The sequence below is a fragment of the Natator depressus genome, chromosome 6, assembly GCF_965152275.1.
Source record: "Natator depressus isolate rNatDep1 chromosome 6, rNatDep2.hap1, whole genome shotgun sequence".
Classification (NCBI taxonomy): domain Eukaryota; kingdom Metazoa; phylum Chordata; order Testudines; family Cheloniidae; genus Natator; species Natator depressus.
In genome coordinates this window covers 67,836,216-67,862,505 of record NC_134239.1, presented here as the reverse complement: position 1 = coordinate 67,862,505, position 26,290 = coordinate 67,836,216, and the positions used below count along the sequence as shown (strand labels likewise).

Genomic DNA, 26,290 nt, shown 5'->3' with positions numbered 1-26,290 from the left:
AGTTTACAAAGTTCATTGCACCAGGGATTTTTGTTTGGTAAATGTTTCCTTTAAGTTTCTTATTGTGAGACTAAAACTGTTTTACAACATTGAACCCCAGTAAAACAAATTACACGGAAGTGAATCTTCTGTCAGGTTGTTACCAGAGTGTCTCTTTACCTGCTCCCAGTATGAGAGTCGTTGCTCGGTGAGAGAGAATGAATTCTGCCTTTCCTCTCATCCACTTGGTTATGTAGCCTCACAATTTCATTAGTTTCTACGTTAGCTCATTCCCTTGTTTCCACATGGTAGGAGTCTTATGTAGTTAATGAATTTAGAGATGAAACCTGATGTAGCTTTCCTCTTAGGAAAGGGTATTGGTTATATCCCTGAAAACTACAATGTGGAGTCTCAACAACTCATCACTCTCCTGACAAGAAATTCCTTGTGAAGGGAAATTCAGAAACATACTGATCACTGATAAAGGACTGTACTGAAACTGCATGGTGCATTCTTCTCATTATTCCACAGTCCTCACACCTGAAGATCCCTTGTCACAGTGAATTCCCTTCGCTGAGAGGCGCTGGACACGTATCTCTCAGAAGACTTTCAGTGCTTTTTCTTCAGTTGTCAAGAACATTGCTAAGGATTAATCTGAGATCACCCAGATTAATTTTAATTGGTGACTAATTTATTTTCTGTGTAAGGAATGAGTGTAAGTGCAAATTAAATACTTAGGAACACCTGCTCTTTCCCCTCTCCATGTTCACATTTATTGGTTTATTCACTCTCCTCACTTGTTCTCGTTCAATCTCTCCCATTCCTACCCACTCTCCTAAATTCCATTATGTTCGCTACTCTCTCCTTTTATCACTGTTTTCCTCTCATTTGCTCATTTTCCCATCTTCCCATTCATTCTCTTTTCCCTCATTCACATTCTCCCTCATCTTATCTCTGTCCTCTTTTTTCCTTCTCCTCCCAAAATCAACTGTTGACCAGCCATCTCTTGGTGGGATGCAGCTGTTCCTGGAGCTCTTAGCATTTGTCTACACTTAAAGGTTTTTTCTGTAAAACTAGTTTTTTTTTCAGCATAAACTGCCTTGTGCCCACACACACAAGTTATTTTTACAGTTTTTCTGGCTTTTTATTCCACTTTAATTAATCCACTTAGGAAGTGACATAACTTATGTCAGAATGAGTTATTTCAGTATGGAAACCAATCCTAGAATCCTGCGAGAAGGAGATTCGCCAAGACAGCCAAGAACTCTTTATACGCCCAACCTGAGCCAGAGACCCAAGCACAGACAGGGCCTGAGATGGCTCCTGAGACCCAGGCATTAAGCACCCAATGTGCCATTGCCCTCGCAGAGAGAGCACTATCAGTTGTTCAATGCCTGGCAAATCTCTGAGGGAAGTGAAAGAGGACAAAGGAGGAGACAGTTGCTGACCTAGTGACAGCATCCCAACAGAGCGCCAAAAAGACAGAAGATTAGAGGGAAGTTTTCATGCTCCAGAAAAAAAACGAGAGAGAAGAGGACAGGGATTAGTCAAGGGAATATACCGAGAAAGGGACCGTCAAGGAAAAGATGTTGGACATGATCACAGAAGCAGACGAATCTACTGGAAAACAATGTGTTGCTTGACTCATCCTCAATAATCCAGCCTAGCCGTAGCCTGCAGTCTGTTGAGAATACAGGATATTGGGAACACCTTTTCAAGGCTCCGGTTAGAAGGGACAGTCCCTTCCCATGCTATTCCATCGCTCAAGAGAAGGAAAACAGCTACAAACCCACCTATACATTTTTGTGACTCTATCTGCATAAAGATGTGTGAACTCAGCACTTGGAGCATGTGTGCCCTATTTCCAATGGTTTTAACTTTGTTCTGTGTTTGTTTAAATCAATAAAGGCTTTTTATTTACAACTCTGCTGAAAATTTCATTGAGGTACAACTCCTGCTTAATAACCTCCATTCCTAAATAATATCATCACACAAAGAGTATTAATTTCTTTGGTTACATTACATTTTCCTCTGCTACATCCGGGTCTCAAAGTAGGAGTACAATTCCTCTTTGACCAATTGGGGCATTTTGCAGAGGCACCGTCACTGGATGATGATAAAATTCTACAAGTCTCTTCACTTCTGACTTAGTGAGGCACTTTCCCTTGCTCTCGTAGATGTTGTTCAAAACACAGCAAGCAACTATAACATGAAGCAAATATTTCTCAAAAGGATCCAGCCTTGTCATACAACACCAACACCTTACCTTCATTCTTCCAAATGTGCACTCTGTTGTTGTTCTGCAGCTGCTCAGGAGTTCCTTTCTCTTATTTAGGTGTCCAGTAAAAGGCTTCATAACTTCAGTAAGCTGTGTCTCCCAGAATGACAGGAGATCACAACACTGTTAATGTCCATAATGGTCTTTGGAGCAAAAGTCCCTTTTTTTTCATTGCATAAAGTGGAAATGAATTCTAAAGATTATAGACCTTTTCAGACCATCCCACATTAGTGGCCGCTATACAACTCATAGCCCCAATCATGCAAATCCATCGACCTCATGTGCATTGCCTCTGTGCATTGATGTGGGTCATGCACACCCTCTTAATAGCAGCACAAACCTACATGACAGCAATCCTGAAAATTGATCTACCAATACCAAACTGGTTAGCTATTGACCAGTAGCAATTGGGGGTGGTGGGCCACTAGGTGCTATTAGACATGCATTTCTCTGTGCTGATGAGAACTCTGATGTTGGTGTTCCACCATTGCTGCTCTGTGCTGAGCTCTACACAAATCTCTAAGAAAGTAGTCTTCTGTATCCTGAACTTCTGCCACCACTGCAGGTCATCCTAGTTCTGCATTACTGTCTTGTCCTGCAAGTTGGTGATAGTTGGCCAAGCTCAAAAGTGGTGCTCCACTGTGTGAAGCTGCTCCAGGAGCAGTTACTTCATATAGAAGTAACTGCTCAGTTTCATTTTTCTCCTGTAGCAGTATCCATATGGCATCAAGGTAACTATATTTGTGGCTGTCTTCCAACTTATATGGCTATATGACTGCCAGTGCATTTAGAGCTCCCACTGGCAAAGAGGGAGATGACTCAGCGTAGAAGGCTTCTTTTTGTGGCAGGCACTGCAGCTGGGCATGCATGTAGCTTAGGAGTTGTTTGCAGCAAACTGGGGTATAAATCTAGCCTGTTGCAGACTAAGTGTCCATTTGGACCTTGTTGCCATGACTTTGTGTGCTTGCCATGCATGCGTGTTTTGCCATGCACCTAATGTGCATTGACCTACCGCGCTTTGTAAAGGGAACAGATTAAAGCACATTGGGAAACTATTACTGTGTGGCAGCAAGTTCCACACATACACTTAGCGCATGGCAGACTAGTGCTGAGTAGATTTACACACCAGATTGTCATAAACTAAGTGTTTGTATAGACAAGCCTTTAGAGGGAAATTTGCTGGTGACCTAACCAGTCTCCAGAGGTGAAATGCTAGCATGCTAGTCTATCACCGAGACTGGTGGTTTGAGCTTGTCAAAGGTATGATCTGTATCTCCAGATGCATATATACAAAGAGCTAAAGGAGGCTACTGGATCCAGATGATTTCACATGGCAAGCAACAATACTTCATGAATTTCAATGAGAATAGAGATAAGTTACAGTCAGTACAATCTGCCAAAGCCTGCTGAGACTGCTGTCCAGCAGTGAGCAATAGAAGACTCAGAGCAATAGTTGGCTTCATCTGAATAGTCTCTTTTCTTTCACTACAGATTCTTTCAACATTCCACACTTGGACAGCATCCAAAATTACTACAGGTACTCTTTTTTTTTTTTTTAAATACCTCACTGAGTCCATACATTCAAGAGTAAAGTGAATTGTGTTGTGGACAGGGAATAGTCTGTTTTTAGCTCACCTCTGCCAAATACACATCATGACCAATTGATTTTTTACCAGCATAGGGCTCTGTTTGCTTTTAGTCTTCCAATCTGCCCCTATTAGCCACTAACATTTGAATGGGCTGCTACAGAAAGCCAGAGTATCTTTTGCCCACCCTTTTAATCTCTCCCTCCTGTATGTTTTGTAGCTGTGCCTGTAGCAATGCCTGTAACAATTCTTGCCCTAACTAGGAAGTGCTCAGAACATCATGTATTCATTCTCTCCCAGAGCAGACCAACCTGTGTGCCATTGGCATTTTAGAAGGATTCCCTTATCATCCTTTTCATTTTCTAGTGTTCCCTTCTGCATCCCCAAGAATATTTACATCTGCACAACAGGAGGGACCCTACCTGAGCTGGTTCATCAGCTCTGAGGGAGTTAAGAAAATGAGTATAGACACAGGTGAGAGAGAGAACCCTAAGGAATAAATTGGAGATTCAAGTATAAAGCTTTCAGTGGGATGGTTCAGGAAATGTACAACCCTATAAATAGCAACTGATGAAAGTCAGAAGAAAATCATTCTCCGTTAGTAAGTAGGATGACAACAATGCATTCGTAGGCTAGAGGTGTGAAAGATACATAAGTGCTTAAACTCTGATTCTGTCAGCCTCCTAGGTAGGGTCTTCATTGTTGCTAAAATTAGCCTGAAGTCTTATCTGGCTGTTGCCTCCAGGTCCTTCCTCTCTCACCAATCTCTCATCTGAATTTAGTGATGCTTTCAACTGGGCTAGCTGAAACAGCTGGAGGATGTAGGTTAGAACATGGGTTCTAATTTCACTTGGGCTGGTAACCCACCTTCATTGCAGTGAGAGCACAGGCTAAATCACTAGACTGTAGATAGTCCTCCAGGGCCTTCCCACAATTCCTCCCATGTGCCAGAAGGACAGATGAGTGTTCCCACAGTTCAATGGGAAAGAATCAGAGGAGCTGAGCTTACTGTAGCACAAAAACATGGGCTATGTCCTCACAAATCTTAGTGAAACACACAGAGGATACAGCACCATTGAGACCTGGTAGCTTTGGTATGGCTTTGCAGTCTTGCTCCTTACCTCTGGGGTAAGCCAGCTGCTCAGAACAGGGAACAGAACATGCAGGCTACCTCTTCTGTAAAGACATTGTGACGGGTTGGGTCACAGAAACCCCCTTGGGACTGCCACCTGATGTGCTGAGACTACTTCTGAGCCCATTTTCCCTGTCAGCTTGGGACTTCAGAACCCTGACTTGTTGAGCCAGACACGCTAGCCTGCTGCAAACACAGACCCAGGTCTGGACCACATCCCTGAAAAGCTGCAGACTTAACTGAAAACAGCTTAAGAAGTGCTCCTGTCTCTAGCACCTAGATACCCAGTTCCCAATGGGATCCAAACCCCAAATAAATCCATTTTACTCTGTATAAAGCTTATACAGAGTAAACTCATAAATTGCCCACCCTCTATAACACTGATAGAGAGAGATGCACAGCTGTTTGCTCCCCCAGGAATTACTTACTTACTCTGAGTTAATTAATAAGCAAAAAGTGATTTTATTAAATATAAAAAGTAGGATTTAAGTGGTTCCAAGTAATAAAAGACAGAACAAAGTTACCAAGCAAAATGAAACAAAGCATGCAAGTCTAAGCCCAATACATTTAAGAAACTAAATGTAGGTAAATCTCAGCCTCAGAGATGTTCCAACAAGCTTCATTCACAGACTAGACTCCTTTCTAGTCTGGGCCCAATCCTTTCCCTTTGTACAGTACTTGTTCCAGCTCAGGTGGTAGCTAGGGGATTTCTCATGACTGCAGCCCCCTTTGTTCTGTTTCACCCCCTTTTATAGCTTTGGCACAAGGCAGGAATCTTTTGTCTCTGGGTCCCCAATGCACCTTCTAAATGGAAAAGCACCAGGTTTAAGATGGATTTCAGTACCAGATGATATGGTCAGATGTCCTGTGAGACCCCCAAGCCTTCCCGGCCTGACTCTCAGGAAGGTTTGCAAGTAAACAGAAGTCATCTATAGTTAATTGTCCTGGTTAATGGGAGCCATCAAGATTCCAAACCACCATTAATGGCCCACACTTTGCATAATTACAATAGGACTCAGAGTTATATTTCATATTTCTAGTTTCAGATACAAGACTAATACATTTATAAAAGGAGGATGACCACACTCAGTAGATTATAAGCTTTGTAATGATACCTTACAAGAGACCTTTTGCATGAAGCATATTCCAGTTACATTATATTCACACTTATTAGCATATTTTCATAAAATCATATGGAGTGCAATGTCACAGACATATCCTTACTGAAGGAGATTGGAAAAGCACAGAGGAGGAGAGACGATGTTGAATTCTGCTCTTTAACTTTGAGCTGACTGGTTTTTATGGAATTATTTTGGCACTGGGTAAATTCCTTATTAAGTAACTGCATTTAGTCCACTTAACAGCAGATTGATATTCCCATATATGTTTTAAGCATACATGTCTCCGACCTCACCTGCTATACACCAAGACTAAATTTGGCCCATACACTATAAACTCCTTTGGATCCATCATTATAAAATTATGTAAAGGTGCTATTATAATTCCAGATAGTCAGTTTCTGAACACTCCAGTGTTGGAGGTGGAGTGAGGGAAGGAAAAGTTTTTCATCCTTAAATATAAATTACTTTTGTTTTAGTAAATTTTTGTAACTATGTTTAGTTATCTTGCCGTTGTGGCAGGTCCTAAAGATGAGACTCCTGGTTCCTCCTGTATTGGACTGAAAAACTGCACTGAAATCCTTAAACACTGTTAAGCATCAGTACAAGGCATGCTGTTATATTGAGGATGAGGCTCATTCATCGGGTGTCCAGATTAAATAATATTAGGCTTAAGGGGTGGGGAATGAGGGAGAAGGAGATGGGAGAGTAGAATGAAGAATTATGGAGGCATTTTCCTCAAATTAAACAGGACTAGGCAATGATTCAGAACAATAGGTCTTTTGTCTGGGTCAAAGGAAGATGAATCCCCTGCCTCTGTAGACTTCCAAAAAAACATTGTTTTTGTTGCACACCTTATAGTACTATAGCTTGCAGGATGTTAAAAACAAAAATAGGGGAGAGGTGGGGGAGTATGTTTTTTCTCAGCATTACATGCTTCTGTTAAGTGTTCAGTATTAAAATTGTAAAAGGCAGCAATTGTACTTAGAATGCAAAGATTTAGCAAAATGATGTGATTTTTTTTTTAACTCAAGAATGGCAGTGCCTATTATTTCTCTGCCTCATGAACATAGTGAGGGTAAAACTCAAATCTGTTCACCATACTTTAAGTGGGAGTAAAAACAGAGCCTTCTTAGGGTGGCGATATCAAACTCCCAGATTTTTCTTATTGCAATTCATGATGTGCTGTGTTAAGGCAGTCCTTAACAATAAGTTTGGTAAAATAATCTTATGTAGTATTAGAAGATGATCATTCCAATTGCAGTGCTGATACATGCTCAGTAAACTTATTTTTGAGGTATTGTTTTTTTCTTCTCTTCAGCCCTAGCTTTCTGGCCTTTTACAATTACTTTAATTGGTGGAGGTTACAAATTCCGTTTTCTGGGTGCATTAATTGAACAGAATAAATTATATTCCTTATTTAAATTGATGGACACTTTAGCCTGTACCTACCATGGGACTTAGAAAATGCCAGAATTAAAAACAAAAAACTCAGCTAATTGTAGAATTTTGCACAATTATAATTTAGATGTCATATAGAATTTATCAACTTTCATTTGCGCATCTTAATAAATGCCATTGGCTGGAAGATTGACTTCTTGTCCTAATGGAGCAAAGCACTAAAATCTCTTTCAAGAAGATGACACTTTCATCAATCTTTATTTAGAACTCAGCAATGTCTAGTGTTAAGGACACCTGTATACCAGGAAGAAACATTTATTCTATACCTCATTTCTTTATGACAAATTAGTATAATGCCTTGAACAGGAAAATTTATTTCCATCTCTCCCTATTTTTAAAAACCTCTTTTTAAAATAAATTAATTCCAACACTTGTATTAAGTAATGTGAAAAGGAAAGCTTCCCATAAGGTCTGAAATTTTTTTTAAAAATCTGCTTGTATTTTACATAAGAAATTCAAGTCTTGTTTTTCCTGCGACTCTGTGGGTGACTGGAGAACTGGTAGGATTATGGTAGCACAACAACCAGGAAAGTTAAACTTGAGTGAGAGGGGAAGTTATTTTTATTCATTGTTTAAAAGTTTTTGTGTGGTGTTCTGTTTTGTTTTTGTTTTGTTTTGGAAAACACTTAACAATCCAAAAAGAAAAGGAGAACTTGTGGCACCTTAGAGACTAACAAATTTATTTGAGCATACAGACTAACACGGCTGCTACTCTGAAACTTAATAATCCAATACCCAATCCTTTTAGGAAATGGCTTCCATTTTTTTATAGTCCATATTAGAATAATCTAGGAAAGAACTCCAGTAACATAGGGAAGACAAGACTTGACATTCCTGGTATTTCTAAGGAAGTAAGCACAATTTCACCCCCCCCCCCCCCCCCAAAAAAAAAAAAAAAATCCTTACAGGCCTTCTCTGTATACCAAAAATAAACACAGGATACAAACCCAACTTGTATCCTCTGAAGGTCTCCTTTAATTAGGGTTGCAAGTGGCTCTGCTACCCTGTCATTCAGCTGAGTTGCCTGGTGTTGTCCTGCATTTGTCCATGTCCTTTATTTGTAAAGAGCACCATTTTGCACAGGGAAAACTTACTTATCTAACCCTTGTTTTAACCATTTGAGTGCTAACCTGGTTTTAACTCCAGTATGTGGTACATGGGTCAGAATGTTTGTCCTCTTTGAAGTACAGACCTTCCAATGCTGTTAGAATTTAAGTCCACTCTAAAAATCTGTCTTCCTGTTGAGGTAAATGGGAAATCTTACATTTGTTCTATATCCTTTCTCTTTTGCCACTGCTCTAAACTTTTCTGACTGCAGTATTTCCATCTTGTTTTGCCAGGAGATACTCTGCCTGGCATAAGGATGGCTCTCTCCATTATGTGCACAGGACGCCTTTTGGAAACTATTCATTCATCTGTGTGGATGCCACCCTCAGCCCAGGCCCCAAGAGACCATACAATTTCTTTGGGATTTTAAACATGGTACTGTAGAAGAATTTGCATTCCAGTTCACAAGCTGCTGGTACTTCTTGTAATAGATTCATAGATATTTAGGTCAGAAGGGACCATTATGATCATCTAGTCTGACCTCCTGCACAACGCAGGCCACAGAATTTCACCCACCACTCCTGCGAAAAACCTCTCACCTATGTCTGAGCTACTGAAGTCCTCAAATCATGGTTTAAAGACTTCAAGGAGCAGAGAATCCTCCAGCAAGTGACCCGTGCCCCATGCTACAGAGGAAGGCGAAAAACCTCCAGGGCCTCTTCCAATCTGCCCTGGAGGAAAATTCCTTCCTCACCCCAAATATGGCGATCAGCTAAACCCTGAGCATATGGGCAAGATTCACCAGCCAGATACTACAGAAAATTCTTTCCTGGGTAACTCAGATCCCACCCCATCTAACATCCCATCACAGGCCATTAGGCCTATTTACCATGAATATTTAATTACCAAAACCATGTTATTCCATCATACCATCTCCTCCATAAACTTATCGAGTTTAATCTTAAAGCCAGATAGATCTTTTGCCCCCACTGCTTCCCTTGGAAGGCTATTCCAAAACTTCACTCCTCTGATGGTTAGAAACCTTCGTCTAATTTCAAGTCTAAACTTCCTGGTGGCCAGTTTATATCCATTTGTTTTTGTATCCACATTGGTACGGAGCTTAAATAATATATGGTTTGGTATTTGTTTTGTTGTTTTTTAAAGAGAGAAATGTCTCAAACTGATGAGAAAGACAAAGTGGATGAGATAATATCTTTTATAGGAACCACTTCTGTTGATGAAAGAGACAAGCCAAGTTTTTGGGCTTCATGGAGCTCTTCCTCTGTGTACCTTGAAAACTTGTGTCTTTCATCAACAGAAGTGGGTCCTATAAAAGATATTACCTCACCTACTTTTCTCTCTTATATACTGGGTCAAACACAGCTACAACAACACTTCAAACTCTACCATTCGTCTAAAAGATAGTCTTTGTACGTTAATATTGTTTTGTCTTTTCCTTAAGAAAATTAATGTTTCTTACACCATACTCTAAAAGTAGGAGAAAATGTTTTTCCCTCTCTCTCTTTTGCAAGAAATAATTTGTCATTCTGATACCAAAACGAAGATTGAGAGGCCTTTTTTTTTTTTTAATTAAGGACACTGTCAAGAACTTCCTATGTCTTTTGTTTTTGTTACACATCAATGTTGGTATCAGCCCCTTAGAAGCTTTAAAATAAAAATGCTTTCCTTCCCGATTCTGTCCTTTTTGATTTGTTAAACGTGTTCCTTGTGTGTGTGTTTGTTTCTTTTTTGTTTATGTTCTTATTTGTGCATGAGCATCATCAATTATGTTGAGAATATGTGGTACTGCAGTCCATGAAGCTTATGTGGAAGCTGGTCTGTATCCTAGGTATAGATATTTGGACCATTTGAATAAGATGTAAAACTGAGGTCCTGTTTCTTGTGATCATTAAAGATGCTATGGCAATATTTGAAAGAGTAGGAATATTAATCCTGATGTTTAGGTCAAATTCCAGTTCAAATAGTTGCATTTTGGTTCACTAAATTCCCTCTCTAGTTTCTGATCAATATGGTATTCTTTTTCATTTATTCTCCGAAAATATTGTTTAGTGTTGCTATGTTCTGTTAAACAGATGTCATCTTCTGCCCCTGAGATGACTGCATTGAGTGATGAGTAAAATGTTCCCTAACTTTTACCTACCCCCAAATGAGTGTTGAGGCTAAGGGTTCATGTACACATGCAAGTTATTCTGGAATAATTTAGGATCTAAATTTAAAGCCAAAAAGCTATTCAAGAATAGTGGACACACTATTCAGTTATTCTGGAATAACTCCATGTATAGACAAACCCTAAGTAAGTTAATGTTTGTAAAGCACTTGGAGCTAATTGTAGGAAAGGTGCTATAGCAGTGCAAAAATACAGTATTATTGTTCTTATTGTTTGTTCTAATTAATGCTGGATGCAGTAGCTTTGCAGGCAGAATTCAAGATGAGACTGTTTATTTCTGAGTCTGATCTCTTGTCCTTGACTGCTGTGAATCAAGCATGCTTTTACTTAGGAGCAAGCAAATGGGAGTAAGAAGAGTGTCATTTGCAAACATTTGCACAAAACTGTTGGATGGAGAAAAAAATAGGTAGTTCAGGATCAGTGGACATCTGTCGCTATGTATCTATGATTTTATCAGTGACTTGATTGTACAACTGGGGTTTTTAACATGGGTGCAGAAAATACACAAATCCTTCAAGGCAAATGAAATATTAGTCGTAGCTACTAAAGCATTGTTATGCTAACATAGTTTGACATACAGAATTCATCCCATTTTTATATGATTATAACTCAGATTCTCCCCTCTCTGCTTATGTGTTGCAACATTTACCTTCAGGTGAGAAGGCAGAAAAATATGTTGGCTGTCCTCCTGGACTCTGTGAAAGGGCACTTGCAAAGGGGGAAAACCAATGGGCTTGTGCCCTGTTTTGTTTTCTTTAACCTTTTTATGTTAGAAATTGAGGTGTTATCAATCCTGGAAGTCTCTCTGAACTCTGATAATTGGGGAACTTGTGAAATTTTATCACAAGAGTCAAGAGGTTGAAAGCTGAACAACTGAGGGAAAGGAATTTTAGTCACTATTTAAAACTTTTTGTTTAATATTTTAACTCTAATGTCAAACATTTTGGAGAAAGAATGTCTTTGTTAAAGATTCAGCACCTATGCCCCTTCAATTAAGGCGTTAGAGCTGTCAATGCACATTCTCTGAGCCCTTTCATCCCTACAGTAGGTCCCTGGCAGTACCAAAGATGACCAGACTTCAAACTTCTAAGGTAAAAAATAAGCAGATTTAAAAAACAAAACAAAACCCAAAGCTTCTATTTTATTTTGTGTCGGTTCTTATACCACACGCATCACCATTGTATTTGAGCACTTTCCAGTACTGCGTTAAGCGATGTGACTAACAGCTGTCATGTCTTTGTTCTCTCCCCAAATAGAGACTTGGGTGGTTTTTTAATAAATATGTGTTGCGATGTATTTATCTTGGAGGGGTGAGTGATGAGGTTAGTGATGGTCCTTAGTTTCTGGAGAAGTTCATTCCACACTTTCAGACCTATTCCCAAGACACTTCCCCACACAGAAAAGCTTTACTTTTGCTGAAGAGAGTTCAACTGTGCCAGAGGAATATAATTGTCAACCACTGTTTTCATCCTGGAGCTTTAGGCGAACTTTTAGATATCCTGGGCCCAAGCTATGGAGAACTTTGAAGATAAGGAACAAGACCTTTAATTTGATTCAAGATTCTATGGGAAGCTAGTGTATGGAGTGGAGAATGGGTTTGATGTGATTATGGTAGCCTGTGTTGCTAAGGAGATGCGCTGCAGCATTCTGTACTAGTTGGAGTTTCCTAAATATTGAAAGTTTTGTGCCTAGGTATATCATATTGTGGTAGTATAGCTGAGAGGTGTCAAAGATATGAATAAATAAAGCCAGCTCTCCATCTGTTGGGATGGATCAGAGTCTTCTAGTCAATTGGAGATGATAGAAGGCATTACTTGTGGATGCTGCTGTGTGAGAGCTTTAGCATCCGTGAGGAATCAAGTGTAGTCCTAAACTATGGAGTGAATTGGCCAGTTGCGGGTGTGTACTTTCAACCAACAGAAGCAGCACTGCAGCTGCAAACTCTCCAAAATGCTTTCCTTTACCCATTAGCATCACTTCTGTCTTTCTTAGATTCAGCCAGCTGCTCTTCATCCATGAGCTGATCCCATTTATATTATGGGCCATCTTGGCAGTAGCAATATGGTTGTGTGTAGAGAATAGGCAGAGCTGTATGTCATCTACATACTACTGACACTAGGGTCTGTTCACTTAATGGCTGCGTGCAGATGTTGAAAAGGACTGGAGAGAGAATTGATCCTCATGGGACTCCACAAGTGAGGGTTCTAGTGGTGAAAGTGTAGTTTCCCTTCACTGCTTTTTGGTTGTCTCTCCAGGAAGGATTCTCACCATTTTAGCACATTCCTCTGGACTTCTGTCACCTCTCTTAACTTGCATGCCTTCTTTACGCTGAAGCAAAAATGGGCAAAAACCTCCTTGGGGAAAAACAAATCAAATGCAGATCTTTATGCTGCTTTTGCCACTGCTCAAGTGAAAGGAGTACTTTGAGTGCTATGTAACTTTATTTTTTCCAATGTCTGATCATTTTATTTTGTTTGAATTGGGGGATATTGACAGAAGTTCTAAAAGTTCCATTTATGTGCATGCTTCTGTAGGAATTTAAAAAAGTACTCTTTATAGTTTAAAGGTGATTTGTGGTGTGTGTTGTTTGATTCTTGGATCCAAATAGCTTGAATGCTAATGAAATGCCTTTTCAATTTGTCTGCCATTTCAGAGTCAAATGGAAGAGCTATCTTCCTTGGCCACAGAAAGTCATCATAGCAACCAAACCATCTGGTTTGGCCATTACCCCACTTCAACAATCATCTCCCCATCTCCAGGAGTACGAATGGTAATGAGGTAAGATCTCTCTTCTCTTTCTGCATATTTCCAGCATTACCCCACTTCAACAATCAGCTATTCTGAGGTGGCATTTTCTTCCCAGTAAAATAATAATCATATTGTTTTTGACTAGCTCTGCCACAGCCTATTTGTGTGGGCACTTCCATACACTGGGTGGACTGATGCCAGTCCTGCATAGTCGGCACCCTCAGGGCACTCTGGAACTGGAGCTGGGAGATTGGATGGAAAATAGGAAGTAAGTAAACCTCCAGTGAAAAAGCAAATGTTATACACAGACACTACCTGGTGAAGTGGTGACCCTTTCTTTTTATTCCTTGTGGAGAGGTCAGCAGACATGATGGCCCTCCAGCCAGGTCCCCATTCAGTCCACCCCTTCCAGGGTTACAAAGTCCAGCAGGACCACTGTCCAATGCCTTTTCTGGATGTGTTCAGCCCCTGCTTGGGGCTCTTTGCCACTATACCAGTAACTAACATGGGAATTGGGCCCACCTACTACATTGGGTTCTCGCCCAGGGACCCTGTACACAACAATCCAGGTCTGCTCAATCCCCATCCCTGTTGGTGTTTCCCTGGGTTCCTTCCTACCCATCTTTTCTCACTTCCCTTGCCTGGTTCTGGGTTTACCACAGGAGTCTACTCTACTTCCCGTGGCTACTTCACCCCCTCCTAGCCTCTTGCTAGACTCCTTACGCAAGGACAGGATCTCAGGGTTTACTCTCCCCCTGGACTTTCTTCTTGACCTTGATGACCTTGCTCATCCCAGGGAGTGACTGGAGCCCCTTCCCCTGCAGCCCCCTTCTGCTTTCAGGCACCTGGCTTTATAGTCTTGTCCCAGCCCTTCTCCAGCTGGGCTTGACTCTTAAATTAACCCTGGACCTCCCTCTCGCTTGTGACGCCAGGTAACCTAATTGGCCTTAGGGTTAATGAGGGCCTGCATCAGGGATGGTGTGGGATGCACACCCTGTCATGCAGAGATTTTGTAATTATCCCAACACCCAATCCTTATAAAACTGAGGCAATTCAGAGATCAGGTTAATTTTAAATGAAATCTGAAAATGTTGAGGTGTGGAAATGCACAGTTAAGGTACCCAAACAACCTTAACTTTGTCAAGTAGTGACACCATGCAATAACAATATTATTAAAGCATGTTAGTATTTGTGGTCTCAGATTAGATTTAAGCTAACTTTTAAAGACGCATTGGATTTTCTCTTTTTTGTTCTTACCCTCATTGTACTGTTACAATGAAAGGTGTCCTCTTTCAAAATGGCCACTGCCTACCATTGTTCCCAGTGAGAGTGAAGCCAGCAGCCATCCTCATGAGCAGCCTGTGGCCATTTCAGAAAGGTGTCTAACTGTGGGCAAGTTATGTCCTCAGTCCCATTGACAGCAACAGGAAATGGCAATTGTTTTGAAAGTGGGCAGTTTTACATAGAACATGGTTTGTCAGATCCTGCTGAAGAGGAAACTTTCAATTATGAAGATTGGGAGGTCGGGGAGGGTGGAGGAATGAACTTTAATCATGTGGGGGTTTTTTAAGTCTTCACAGGTAGCCTATGCACAAAATTTCAGTGAGTTTTAACTATAACGGAAGTGTGAAGCATCCACCTTAGCCTATTATTAAGATAATTTGTGAGACAGAAACTGTGTGATATGGGATGTAAATATCTCAAAAGGACCCATTTTAATTGTTAAATCCTAAACTAACCCATTGATTTGTAAATTATCAGAAAAATCATTCTGTGCTCAAAAAGTAAATGCTGTGATTTTAGGGAGGATAAGTGTGGTTGTACAGCGCCTAGCACAGTGGGGTCCTTGTCCATGACTAGAGCTCTAAGTACTATGGTAATACAAATAATTAATCAGAATAATTCTTCATACATAACAAAATGGTTGAATGCCTGCTACAAGATCAAAACTCAACTCAGTCTTAACTATGGGACTGCACATGGCGCTTCCACAATAAGTAAAATGAATTTGAAAGTCTCAGTCTAAAAACTGTATCACCTGCTACTCATTCCACACACACACACACAAAAATTGGAAAATAAATGCATCAGTCTTATTTAAAAGCTTTGGAGCAATTTGTGAATTCTCTGCCCTTGCAATAGCCCACATTAACAAAATTGTCCTGTTTTAACTTCTTATCATCAGGTACCGGATCCTTGCATTTGATCATGACCTCCTTAGCTTTGCAGATATGAACTTTGAGGAATGGCCAGCTGTTCTCATCACCAACCCCAAATCGTTACTTTATAGCAGCTCTACTCATGAACCACTAGTGAAAATTCTTCACTCCACCCACATCAGGTATCCTGGGGTCTCTTGAAACTTTCAACAAGTTCTTTTACAGTTGGGTGTTTCTCTGTGACTAAATCAATGTAGATGTGTCTATATGGGTATGTCTACACTGCAAAAAACAAACCAACCAACCCGTTGCGAGCCTCAGAGTTCAGGTCACTTGACTTGGGCTCATGCTACAAGGCTAAAAATAGCAGTATGGATGTTCCCTTTCAGGTTCTTAAACCTGGTGAAGGGAGGGAAGTCTCAGAGCCTGGGCTCCAGCCTGAGCAGGAACATATACGCTGCTATTTTTAGCCCTGTAATGCAAGCCCCGTGATCCTGAGTCAGTTGACCTTGGCTCTGAGATTTGCTGCCATGTTTTGGTTTTGGGTTGTTTTTTTTCTTCAGTGTAGATGTATCATAAGTTAACATATGTTCATTCCTCTCCAAATCCAATTCTCTAGAAGGTTATTGTATGATAAAAGCAGGCTATATAGAGCCACGTTACATTTGCTTTACTCATGCAAGTGTTTCCACTGAAGCTGATGGAACTATTTGTGTGATCGAAGCGGGCAGAACTAGGCACGTAATCAGTCCTTGATAATAGTTGTTAATCTCTCAGTATACCAATGCATCTACCAATTTCAGTTTTTATATTTGCTTATATTCATCTGAGTGTTTCTGTGTGTGTTTATGCCTCTGCTTTCATCAGGTTTTTTTAGCCTGCATCTGCCTATTTTCAATTTTTTTTTTTTTTTAATAAAAAAAACCCTCTACTTCTGCCTATTTCCATATTTATGTATTTTTAAACCTCTACTACTTTATTTCTATTTTTATTTACTTTTAAATTGTTAATACGGCTGGCTTTATAAGAATACTGAATAATACAGTTTGTTTCCTGATTACTCCTGTTCTCCTGAGCATGCCCTTTCCAACTTCCTCCACAGACAGACAATTCTCTTAAAACATCCATAGTTATAAAATGATAATGTAACTGGGGCTCCTGAGGGGAGTAAGTACCTTCACAAGCTGTTCCCTGAGAGAGTGTGCTCACCCCATATGATGAGGGGGATGTGGCTCAGTATCTACTTCCCTAGAAGCCTTTTTAGAAATTAGAAGGAGGGCAGTGATGAGACCTTCTCATGGGGATCCGGTATATCCTGTTGCTGCTTCCTCTTGGGGATGCCAAAAAAAAAAAAAAAGGCAGGGGGAAATAAGTGGTTTAATCTCTAATTGCCAGTTACAACACACACACACCTACACCTACACCTACCTTGGGGTACCCAGAACTGAGAGTCACCTTGTTTACAAGAAGAAAAGGAGTACTTGTGGCACCTTAGAGACTAACAAATTTATTTGAGCATCCGATGAAGTGAGCTGTACCTCACGAAAGCTTATGCTCAAATAAATTTGTGAGTCTCTAAGGTGCCACAAGTACTCCTTTTCTTTTTGCGAATACAGACTAACACGGCTGCTACTCTGAAACCTTGTTTACAATGGAGACTTGCTTGTGTTTAACTTGGTGTCAACTCTCTGACACCACCAGTCTGTTAGCCACCCAAGCACTCTCCTTTGGGCTATGCCAACCCTTATTCTGTCTTGCAGGTTAACAATAGATGTACCCCAGTCCTTGAGCTCCTTTGAAGCGTTCCTCTGTGGTGTCCAGTCCCTTATCTACTGAACACTCATAGGAATACCAGGTCTGCTGTCCCCAAGGGAACAGTGTACACACCAGCTTGTATGAATCAACTCAGGATCAGCCCCTTGCTAAATATCACAGCACTGAGATATATCTATAGTGAAAACATGGATAAGTTTATTACCAAAGATTCAAGAGGTATTGAGTAAGGATAATGGAAACTAAAGGTTACATATAAAACACAATTATAACATGCTTTCTAGAGAATAAACTTAACAGGCTAACCTCCTGTCTACGGAAGTTTACCCCCAGAGTTCTCTGCAGCATTTCAACCAAGTTGGTTGAGATCCTGTTTTCATAAATGTAATCAATACTTACTTCTTAGGTGCAAGATAAAGAGGTGTCTTTTTGCCTTCTACTTATATTTACTGTTCTCAGAGTCAGAATAACCATCCATGGATTATTTTTCCTATGTGCTGCTTCCCTGTTGATTTCACATCTCCCTTTTGACTTTATATGTAAATAGACATTCATTGTGTTAGTTTACAGTGCTTAATTTACATCTCAACAGAGAGAGAAGTGAATAAACAACTCTTGCCTGACAGAAAACCTGTTTGTCAACTCTGCCTTAACACAGACTTTAAAACATACTCTTTGCATAGTATCTGTACATACATTTCACAATGATATTAATGTCCACTGAGACCCTTGGCTTTCATTTGACACCTCACATGACATCATTTGGTGAACAAGAATGTACGAACCAGAATCAGGACATTCCTGTAACCCCCTTGCCAGGTGGCATTAAGGGTTTCTGGGGGTGTGCACGTGCACGCACACACAGAGATGGGAATGTTTATAACTTCATATTAGGCAAGAATATAGGAAAATTAACTTTGAAATGGCAGGAAGAAATCATTACAGTTTAATAAAGCAAGAGAATTTGATTGAAGGAATAAAACATGAAAGCTTCTCATTTAGTAATTTAAGAAAGAAACTCTAAAAACAACTAATGAGCTGTTGGATGAATTTGGGGAATTACCAGATCCAAAAAACGAGTCTGTAGTGTATGATAATGTTTCAAGTCTTATTACACATCTGAATTTTGTGAATCAACAACAGATATAAAATAACGTGCAAAAGGTAAACTTACAAAGGAAAAGAAATAGGAACTATGAAAAGGTGTTACACCTGCTGAAGTTTCTAAAGCTGTATTTCATCTTAATTTGGTGAAAGCACTTGAAGCAGATAGTTTTACAGAAGTTTACTTGCCAAAATCACTACAATCTTATGAAAACTTTCAGCTAGATCATTGAGGAAGAAATCTCTTCTCAACAGTTAACTTTGTCTGCAATCTGTATTTTAAAACAAACTAGAGATCCAGTGAGGTGCGCATCTTGTGGTACAATCTCCATGTTGAATCAGGATTCTCACATTTGCATGAAAATTGTAGTCTTAACACTTGAGGAAGTATTAACTTGTACATTGAACTTAAGCAGGCTTTGTAGCAGAAAGTAATTTTAGTCAGTATTCATATGCTAAATAAAACAGAGGATTCAGTCAACAAGAAGAGCTATCTGAAGTTTAGACTCTAGGATCTTTGATAGGGTGGAGTGGGGTTTCCTCTTAAAAGCTCTAAAATATTTGAATTTGGTTCTTTATTTAAATCATGTATGGGTAGAATTAGAACATACAGAAATGTGTTGCCCTCTTCAGTTAGGAAGGAATGCCCAGACAAAGCTGTCCATTCCTGCCCCCCTCCAATTTTCTGATCCTGTTAGAACCTTTCATCCAACTAACTCAGTATCATCCCAACAGTACCTCATATATTAACTGGTGGAAAACACAGCTGTATTTCACCATATGTGCATAATAGCCTACTTCATTTGAGGGAGCCCTACTCCACTTTGCCTGTTGCATTACCAGAAATGAAAGAACTTGGAAAGATTTTAGGGTACAAAATTACCATGGGGGAAAAAGCAAACTGCGACGCTGTAATTGAAATGGCAACAGTACTGAAGGGAAAACCATTAAAATAGCGTCCTCTTGTTTAAGATACTTGGGTGTTGATGTTTCTCATAAAATTGAGCTATATAAACCAAATTATTCTACTGCTGGGGAAAAAAAATAAAAAGAACTTTTAAAAAGGACTGACAAATGTCAGCAAAATCTCTATGCATGTGAGTGCACGAGCATGCGTGTCCACCCATGTCTGCCAATTGTGGTATGAAATATTTGACATAAATGGGTCCCCTTTGCTTTTATCTGGTCTAGCTAAGTCTGTTCCAGTTAGGGTGCTAGGGATACCTATAACTTTATCAATTCTACAGTCCAGTTTTGCACCATCTAACCTTGGCAAAGGTAAATTGTAGACAGAGTTGAATACAATAAAAAAAAGCCTCCTTTCCACAGCATCTCTCCTTGGGGGTGCCAATATAGAGAGTCAGAAATCCAGGCCGAGAATTGCACTTGAATCTCTTGCATGGCATTGTGCTACCAGTAAGTCACCAATACAGACTTTGGTTAAATTTTTATTTCAGTAAAAAGATATTTGAGGAGATCATGTGAATTGATGTCATATGTAGATTCAGCAGAACTACATATACCCTGTGTATTAACGGTTTTGTTAAGATTTTCTTTTCTCTATTAAAAAAAACCTTCTTCTCCTAGACTGTTCCCACTTCTTTAGAAGAGGGCTGCCACATTCCTTTTCACTCTTGGCTCCCAGTAAGTGGACGAGGATGATTAGGGGTATAGCTAGGGAGGATGTCCCACCTCTTTTGTAAATTACAGCCAGGATCTAATATCTCAAGGATTTCCCACAATAACTCCTGCTCTTCCCTTTTTTAATCCTTTGAACTTTTAGCTATTAGGAAGTATAACCTAATGACTTGTCTCCAAGGGGTAATGACAAACCTTCCTGCAAATCTCATGATGAACCTGTTTGTTTTCACTTCTTAGAATTTTGGTCTTCTCTCCTTCTTTAATCACCTCTGTGAAGGTCAGTATTGATGGAGTTCATTTGGGGGATGCTCATCATGAGTCTGGTCCTCTCTACGTACTGAAGTGGAACCCTCAAAACTACAGTGAAGGATTACATCACATAGATGTGACTGTCCAGGTGAGCTGTCTACTGGCATTCATTACTTTAACCTATAATGCCTTGACCAGCATTTCTCAGCCTGCGGGTTGCATGTGACCCATTTAGCACACAGCTGTGGCCCAGCTCAGTTGTGTGCTAAAGGCTGTGTGTTCCCTGCTGCCCTGCCCCACAGCGGGCTCCGGGTGGCTGGCTGGCTGCCACTAGCTCCCACAGTGGGCTCCTGGGTCCGGGCTGCCTGCTGCTGCTGCCTCTGTGCAGCAGGGTCGGGGGTCTGGGTTGCTGACTGCTGCTCAGCCCAGCACATTGGACTCTGGGCTGCCGCGCGGCCCCATACAACAAGGTCCGGGGTCCCGGCTGCTGCCCGGCCCCGCACGGTGGAATCCAGAGTCCCGGGAGCTGTCTGCTGTCTGGCCCTACATGGCAGGGTCCTGGCTCCCGGGTGCTGCCCGGCCCCACCCAGCGAGGTCTGGGGTTCTGGCTGCCGCCCTGCCCCACCCAGTGAGGTCCAAGGTTACAGTAGCGTCCGGGGTCAGGGTCCCCATCCCATGCCCAGCTCTCCACTCCTGGCCCCACTCTATGTTGGGGTCTCTGGGCGGAGGGCGCTGGCCATAGGGGGTTGTGTGGAAGGAGGTTAGGTGGTGGGCACTGTGATTCTCAACCTGTGGCCCAGGTAACACTTTGTGGGCCTCATATGCAGGCCACAGTGATACATAGGTTAAGAACCACTGTCCTAGACTATCATAGTACTGCCTCATGTAAGTAGGGATGAGTTTAGTTTAAATAAATATTCATACGTTCCAGTTTTGTCTGCCAGGCAGCAGTAATGGAAATCAGATTTATTCAATGAAAAAGTCTGAATCCCTAATATTGAGACTTTATTTAAGGGTATGTACAAAAGGATTTAAACTTCAAACTGAAAATGTATTGATGTCAGATACAAGGGGAGATCAGATCATTGGTAAACAAGGTTTTTCAAATCACAAGTGCTATTTTAGGATTGCTGGGGCACGCTAACTTGGACAATAAATATGTTAATGTGATGTTTCTTCAAGCAAATTTTTAGACAGTTAAGAAAGAGGCAGTTCCTTGCCTAGTAAGGGCAAGGATCCAAATTTCAAGGGCCTTGAAGATGAAGTTGTAGTAAACTGTTTGTTTGTTTGGAATTCATCTAAAAATTTGTCAAAGGCTAACACCTAACATGTTTTTTTATATCACAGAACACCAAATCGTTACTGACATTATGTTGTTTGAATATAACATTGTGAGGAACAGTTCTACTTTTGGCAGCTGTAGTTTAGTACTGTACCTTTAAGAAGCTCTAATAGAAACTGAGCAAACTCTTCCATCTTTGTATACATTTATGCATAGAAATCAATAGTATTGAGAAAGTCAGTTTCTGTCTCACTATGACCAGGCATTGCCTAGCCAGACAGCATTTCTGTAGGGCAGAAAACTCTCTTCTTTAAGGGAGTCAGACTTCAGATTCTGAGATTTTAATGGTTAGGGTAAGTGTACTCATCCATATATGTAACTTTCTCTCTTTGTCACACAGCAAGATAAGAACAGTAAGGATTTTCTGTAGTCAACTTGCTGTACTGTTAATGTTGGACATCCTAGCTTGTTCTTACCTTTTATTTTTTCTTCCTAAAGAAAGCATTAAAATTTCAGAACTGATTCTTCTCAAATGAAGCGGGAAAGCCACCATTGTTACAGGGCTCATTTCCTGAGTGCCCCCTTGTGGCTCTATAGAGCACTACTCACTCTGTCACAGGACCTCCAACAGTTGGTTGCCATCTCTCATGAGGCCCACTACAATGGTGCTTTAGCCCTCCAGCTAAGACAAACACACTTGAACCTCACCCTTTCCTCAATACTTGCATCCAAAAATAAAGAAATGCTTCAAACTCAAAACCACCCGATGAGTCGTCAGCAGGATCTCACCCTTCTATGCAGGGCTTGTCTTCATGCACTCTGTCCTTTTGGTCAGTCTCCCTGGACCTTGTCGTCTTATCCACCAGGAGACTCGTCCAGGCAGCAAGCTGCCTCGGACTCTTGGCTGAAACCAAACTTTTCTCAGCATGGGACAAGCCAAACTCTATTCTTCTTGGCCAGCAGTGATCTGAGCTGGGCCTTCTCCTTTTAACTCCCACCTCCACAGCTGATATCTGCTGCAAGTGTAGTTGGGTAGGGCTCAGTGGGTCTACAAGCCTTCATTAACCCTCCTCCTTGCCAGTGTGGGACCTGTGTGCCCCATTACACACATGCACAAACACTAGATAACATGTAAGTAGGGTTGAGTGGGACTGGCTATCTACCAGTAGTACAGTGTGCGAATATATGCATTTACCACCATTTTAATAGTTTGGGGCTGTATAAAAATGAACTTTTGGTCCTCTCCAGTCATACATCACTAACGCATCCAGTAACTGAATACTCTGAAAAGCTAATGTCCCAGTGGAGGAGCAGAGGGGTCAGGTTTTAACTCTGATTATTTAGCTGGAGAAAATGTGAATTCTCATAGTTTTTTCTAATTTGTCTAATATTTAATATTCACAATTTTATGAGACTGTTCAAAGTTTAAATCCTTGTGATCATACCTATATTTTAAAATGTACTACATACTCCTGACAATTTGATAAATATCCTATTTATTATGTCCTGGGAGACAGGTTCTCAGTGCTACAAATGTACAAATAAAAATCATGGAATTATGTTGAATAAATATACTAGCAGTACTAGGAAGAAAATGTATTACCATACTCTGGCTTATAGGTGAGAGCACAGCAATTACAATTTAGTTAAAGAAAATATCAAAAATGGAACACGACACAGCCCCCAGACTTGTTTCAGAGGTGAGGGTCTCCAGAGTTGAGTGTACAAAAAACAAAAACTGATGGCTGAAGGTAGCCCCTTCTGCAAGTTGCTGAGTCTCTGAAGGGGTCCCTTTCCCATGCAACACTTCCTGATTATAAACTCAGGGCTAAACATTTGCTTGCAGCATAAAACTACATTGTCATAATTCACCTAAAAAGAATATACCTGTGCAATAATATGTATTTAGTACAGCAATCTGCCAGTCTGTGTACATACTAATGAGATCTTTCCAGAGAAGTTAGCAATCCTAGCCAGGAGCCTTAACCTGAAATTTTGAATTATTCTGGAAAGTGGTTTGAAGGACGCTTATTTGGCACAATTTACATCTGATTACTTCTCTGTTTTATTCCCAACCAGGATGCCATTGGGAAGAGCAGCACTCAAGGTCATACATTTGCTGTGAACGAAAACCTCTCTCTCAGATTTGGCTTCTTGTCATCTCTCATTCTCCTTACAGACCACTACATCCTGGTGGGTGCTTTCAGCCAAAATAGCGGTCATACCTACTTTCTTTCTCCTAGAGACTTTCGGAGCCATTTTTCTACCTCATGTTGAGAATAAATTATTTAATGTTTGAGTTGTTCAGATATTACAGTGATGGGGTCATATAAGAAACTTTGCAGATATTTTCAGACTTCAGTTCCCAAATTGCACCAATCAGAGACGAACATGCACTCATTACACATGCAAAAAAACCTCACATTTGCATCCACAGCTGTCCATTTTGCACACATGCATGTTTTGTGCATGAATTAGGTATGTATTTTGTAGGAGTGGTTATACAAAAATGAAGCCACCAAGTCTGGCTTGGACTAAAGTGAAGCCCAAACTAAATTTAAAGAAGAGTAGTGAAAATAGATTACTACAGAGGTGGACTAGCAGGATTATAGGAAGAATTTGTACATCATCTGCTCATGTTGTGCTTGGCTTTAGCAAAGTGAAATCCTGGCCCCGTTAAAGTAGAAAATCCCATTGACTTCAACAGATACAGGATTTCACCCTTACAAAGGACCAGAACTAGAATAAACAGGAGGATGGAATCATACGATTAATATGTATTAATAGAATTATAGGAAGGAAGCTTTAGGTTGTACCTGTGACTTTCTCAAAACTCTGATATTAGTTCTCTAAATTTGTAACTCTGATGTTCATCAGAGTCACTTAAAAGAAAACTGTAGTTTTACTTAGCACAGCAATCTGAAAATGTATATGGTGATAAGTGTCTTCCTATGTGAAATATATTTTAATTTACTTTTTATTTTTGTGTTTATTGAAGAAAGCAAGGCATGTGTGTGATCCCAATAGCTTGGAAACCCAATGAAACCAACTGCAAAATTCCTCTTCCATTTTGCTTTGATATGGAAACTTAATTACTGGTAGTTCTTACAACTGTTGTACTAATTTGCAAATTATTATAAATGTATTACCGCAGTCAGTGTTGTTTCACTGTGAAAGTATTTCTGATAGAAACCAGAACTAACCTGAATTTACTGACTTTTCTCAAGTTCCCCTGTTTCTGAAGTCTCATTGTTACTTTTAAATGTGATGGCACCTGGAATCTAAACCATTTATTTTTCTCACTTTCACACAGCTGTACTAAGAAGATAGATACCATTTAAAGTTTTGATTTATTGGAATAATTGTGCTTGTTTTCAGGCTCGAGTACTGTTTGGGCTGACTGTTCTGGTTCAGATCACCTTGCTTCTTCTTTTCAGGTACCTTAGAAAGCCAACGCTCAAAGGTAAGAGTCAGTGTTTTGTCTGTATTTTTTTAAGAGGATTTTGATTTTTTTCCACACTCTATTCACTATTTTATCCTGTGCTATCAAGACAGCAAAAAAACCCTAATAATAATTATACTACTGTTTACTGTGCAAGCTTTGCATGTAGCACCTCTCAGCTTGAGTCGGTCCCTTGAAGCTGCCATTTTGTTTCCAGAAGGGCTCAGAGAATCTCTGATATGTCAAATAAAATATGGTCTAGTCAAGGGGTTCTCAAACTTCATTGCACCATGACCCCTTCTGACAATAAAAATTACTACATGACCCCAGGAGAGGAGACCGAAACCTGAGCCCACTCAAGCCCCAACACCCTTTGGGGGGAGCAAAGCTGAAGCCAAAAAGCTTCAGCCCCAGGCAGACGGCCTATAACCTGAGCCCCACCACCCAGGGTTTGGGCTTTGGTCCCAGGGAGTGGGTCTCAGGCTTTGGCTTTAGCCCTTGGCCCCAGCAAGTCTAAGCCAGCCCTGGTGACCCCATTAGGTGACAAATCTGAGGAACTCTCCCAGATTGGGGTGTCAATAGAGGAGATTTTAGAACAGAGGTGGACAAACTTTTTGGCCTGAGAGTGATATCTGGGTACAGTGGAGTCCATCTTACTTGGGGGTTAGGTTCTAAAGTCAGCATGTAAGGCGAAAATCGCGTATAGTCAAAATTACTCTTGAAAATCCCTTAAATTGCCCATAAAGTACAGTATACTGTACATGGTTTTGTGTATACAACCCTGTACAGTAATATGTATAAATGTATACAGTAATGTACTGTATATAATAGAGTACATATGCAAAATATAATTTTACAGTACTATATTTTTAATTACAGGGGGTAATTACAGGGCGTTTATTACAGGGGGTCGCCAGGGCTTGATGTCAGTCCAGGAGACGGAGGTGACAGAGAGCTTGGGGGATGGAGAGTGAGTCGTAGACGAAGTGGTTGGCTCTGGTTCAGCTCGAGAAGTTGATTGCATAGGCTCATCTGCTGCTGGTTGTTTTTCCTTGAAAAACATGGTGATCAGCAACTGTCGCTGTTGTCTCTTGAGCTGCTCA

At 40.5% G+C, this 26,290-nt stretch overlaps 1 protein-coding gene across 4 annotated transcripts in view; it reads left to right on the top strand.

Annotated features, from left to right (window-relative positions):
- Positions 1–26,290, top strand: part of TMEM62 (transmembrane protein 62) — a 47,111-nt gene that overhangs the window by 11,826 nt on the left and 8,995 nt on the right. Inside the window, exons 4-11 of one of the 4 annotated variants that reach the window (XM_074955626.1) lie at positions 3,749–3,794; positions 8,895–9,036; positions 13,443–13,567; positions 13,683–13,805; positions 15,723–15,878; positions 20,452–20,611; positions 23,825–23,938; positions 25,124–25,208. In XM_074955626.1, coding sequence (XP_074811727.1) covers positions 3,749–3,794; positions 8,895–9,036; positions 13,443–13,567; positions 13,683–13,805; positions 15,723–15,878; positions 20,452–20,611; positions 23,825–23,938; positions 25,124–25,208 — 951 coding nt within the window. Of the gene's footprint in view, positions 1–3,748; positions 3,795–8,894; positions 9,037–9,061; positions 9,435–13,442; positions 13,568–13,682; positions 13,806–15,722; positions 15,879–20,451; positions 20,612–23,824; positions 23,939–25,123; positions 25,209–26,290 lie in introns of those variants that run through there. The other 3 variants (XM_074955629.1, XM_074955628.1, XM_074955627.1) reach the window with 3 other exon arrangements.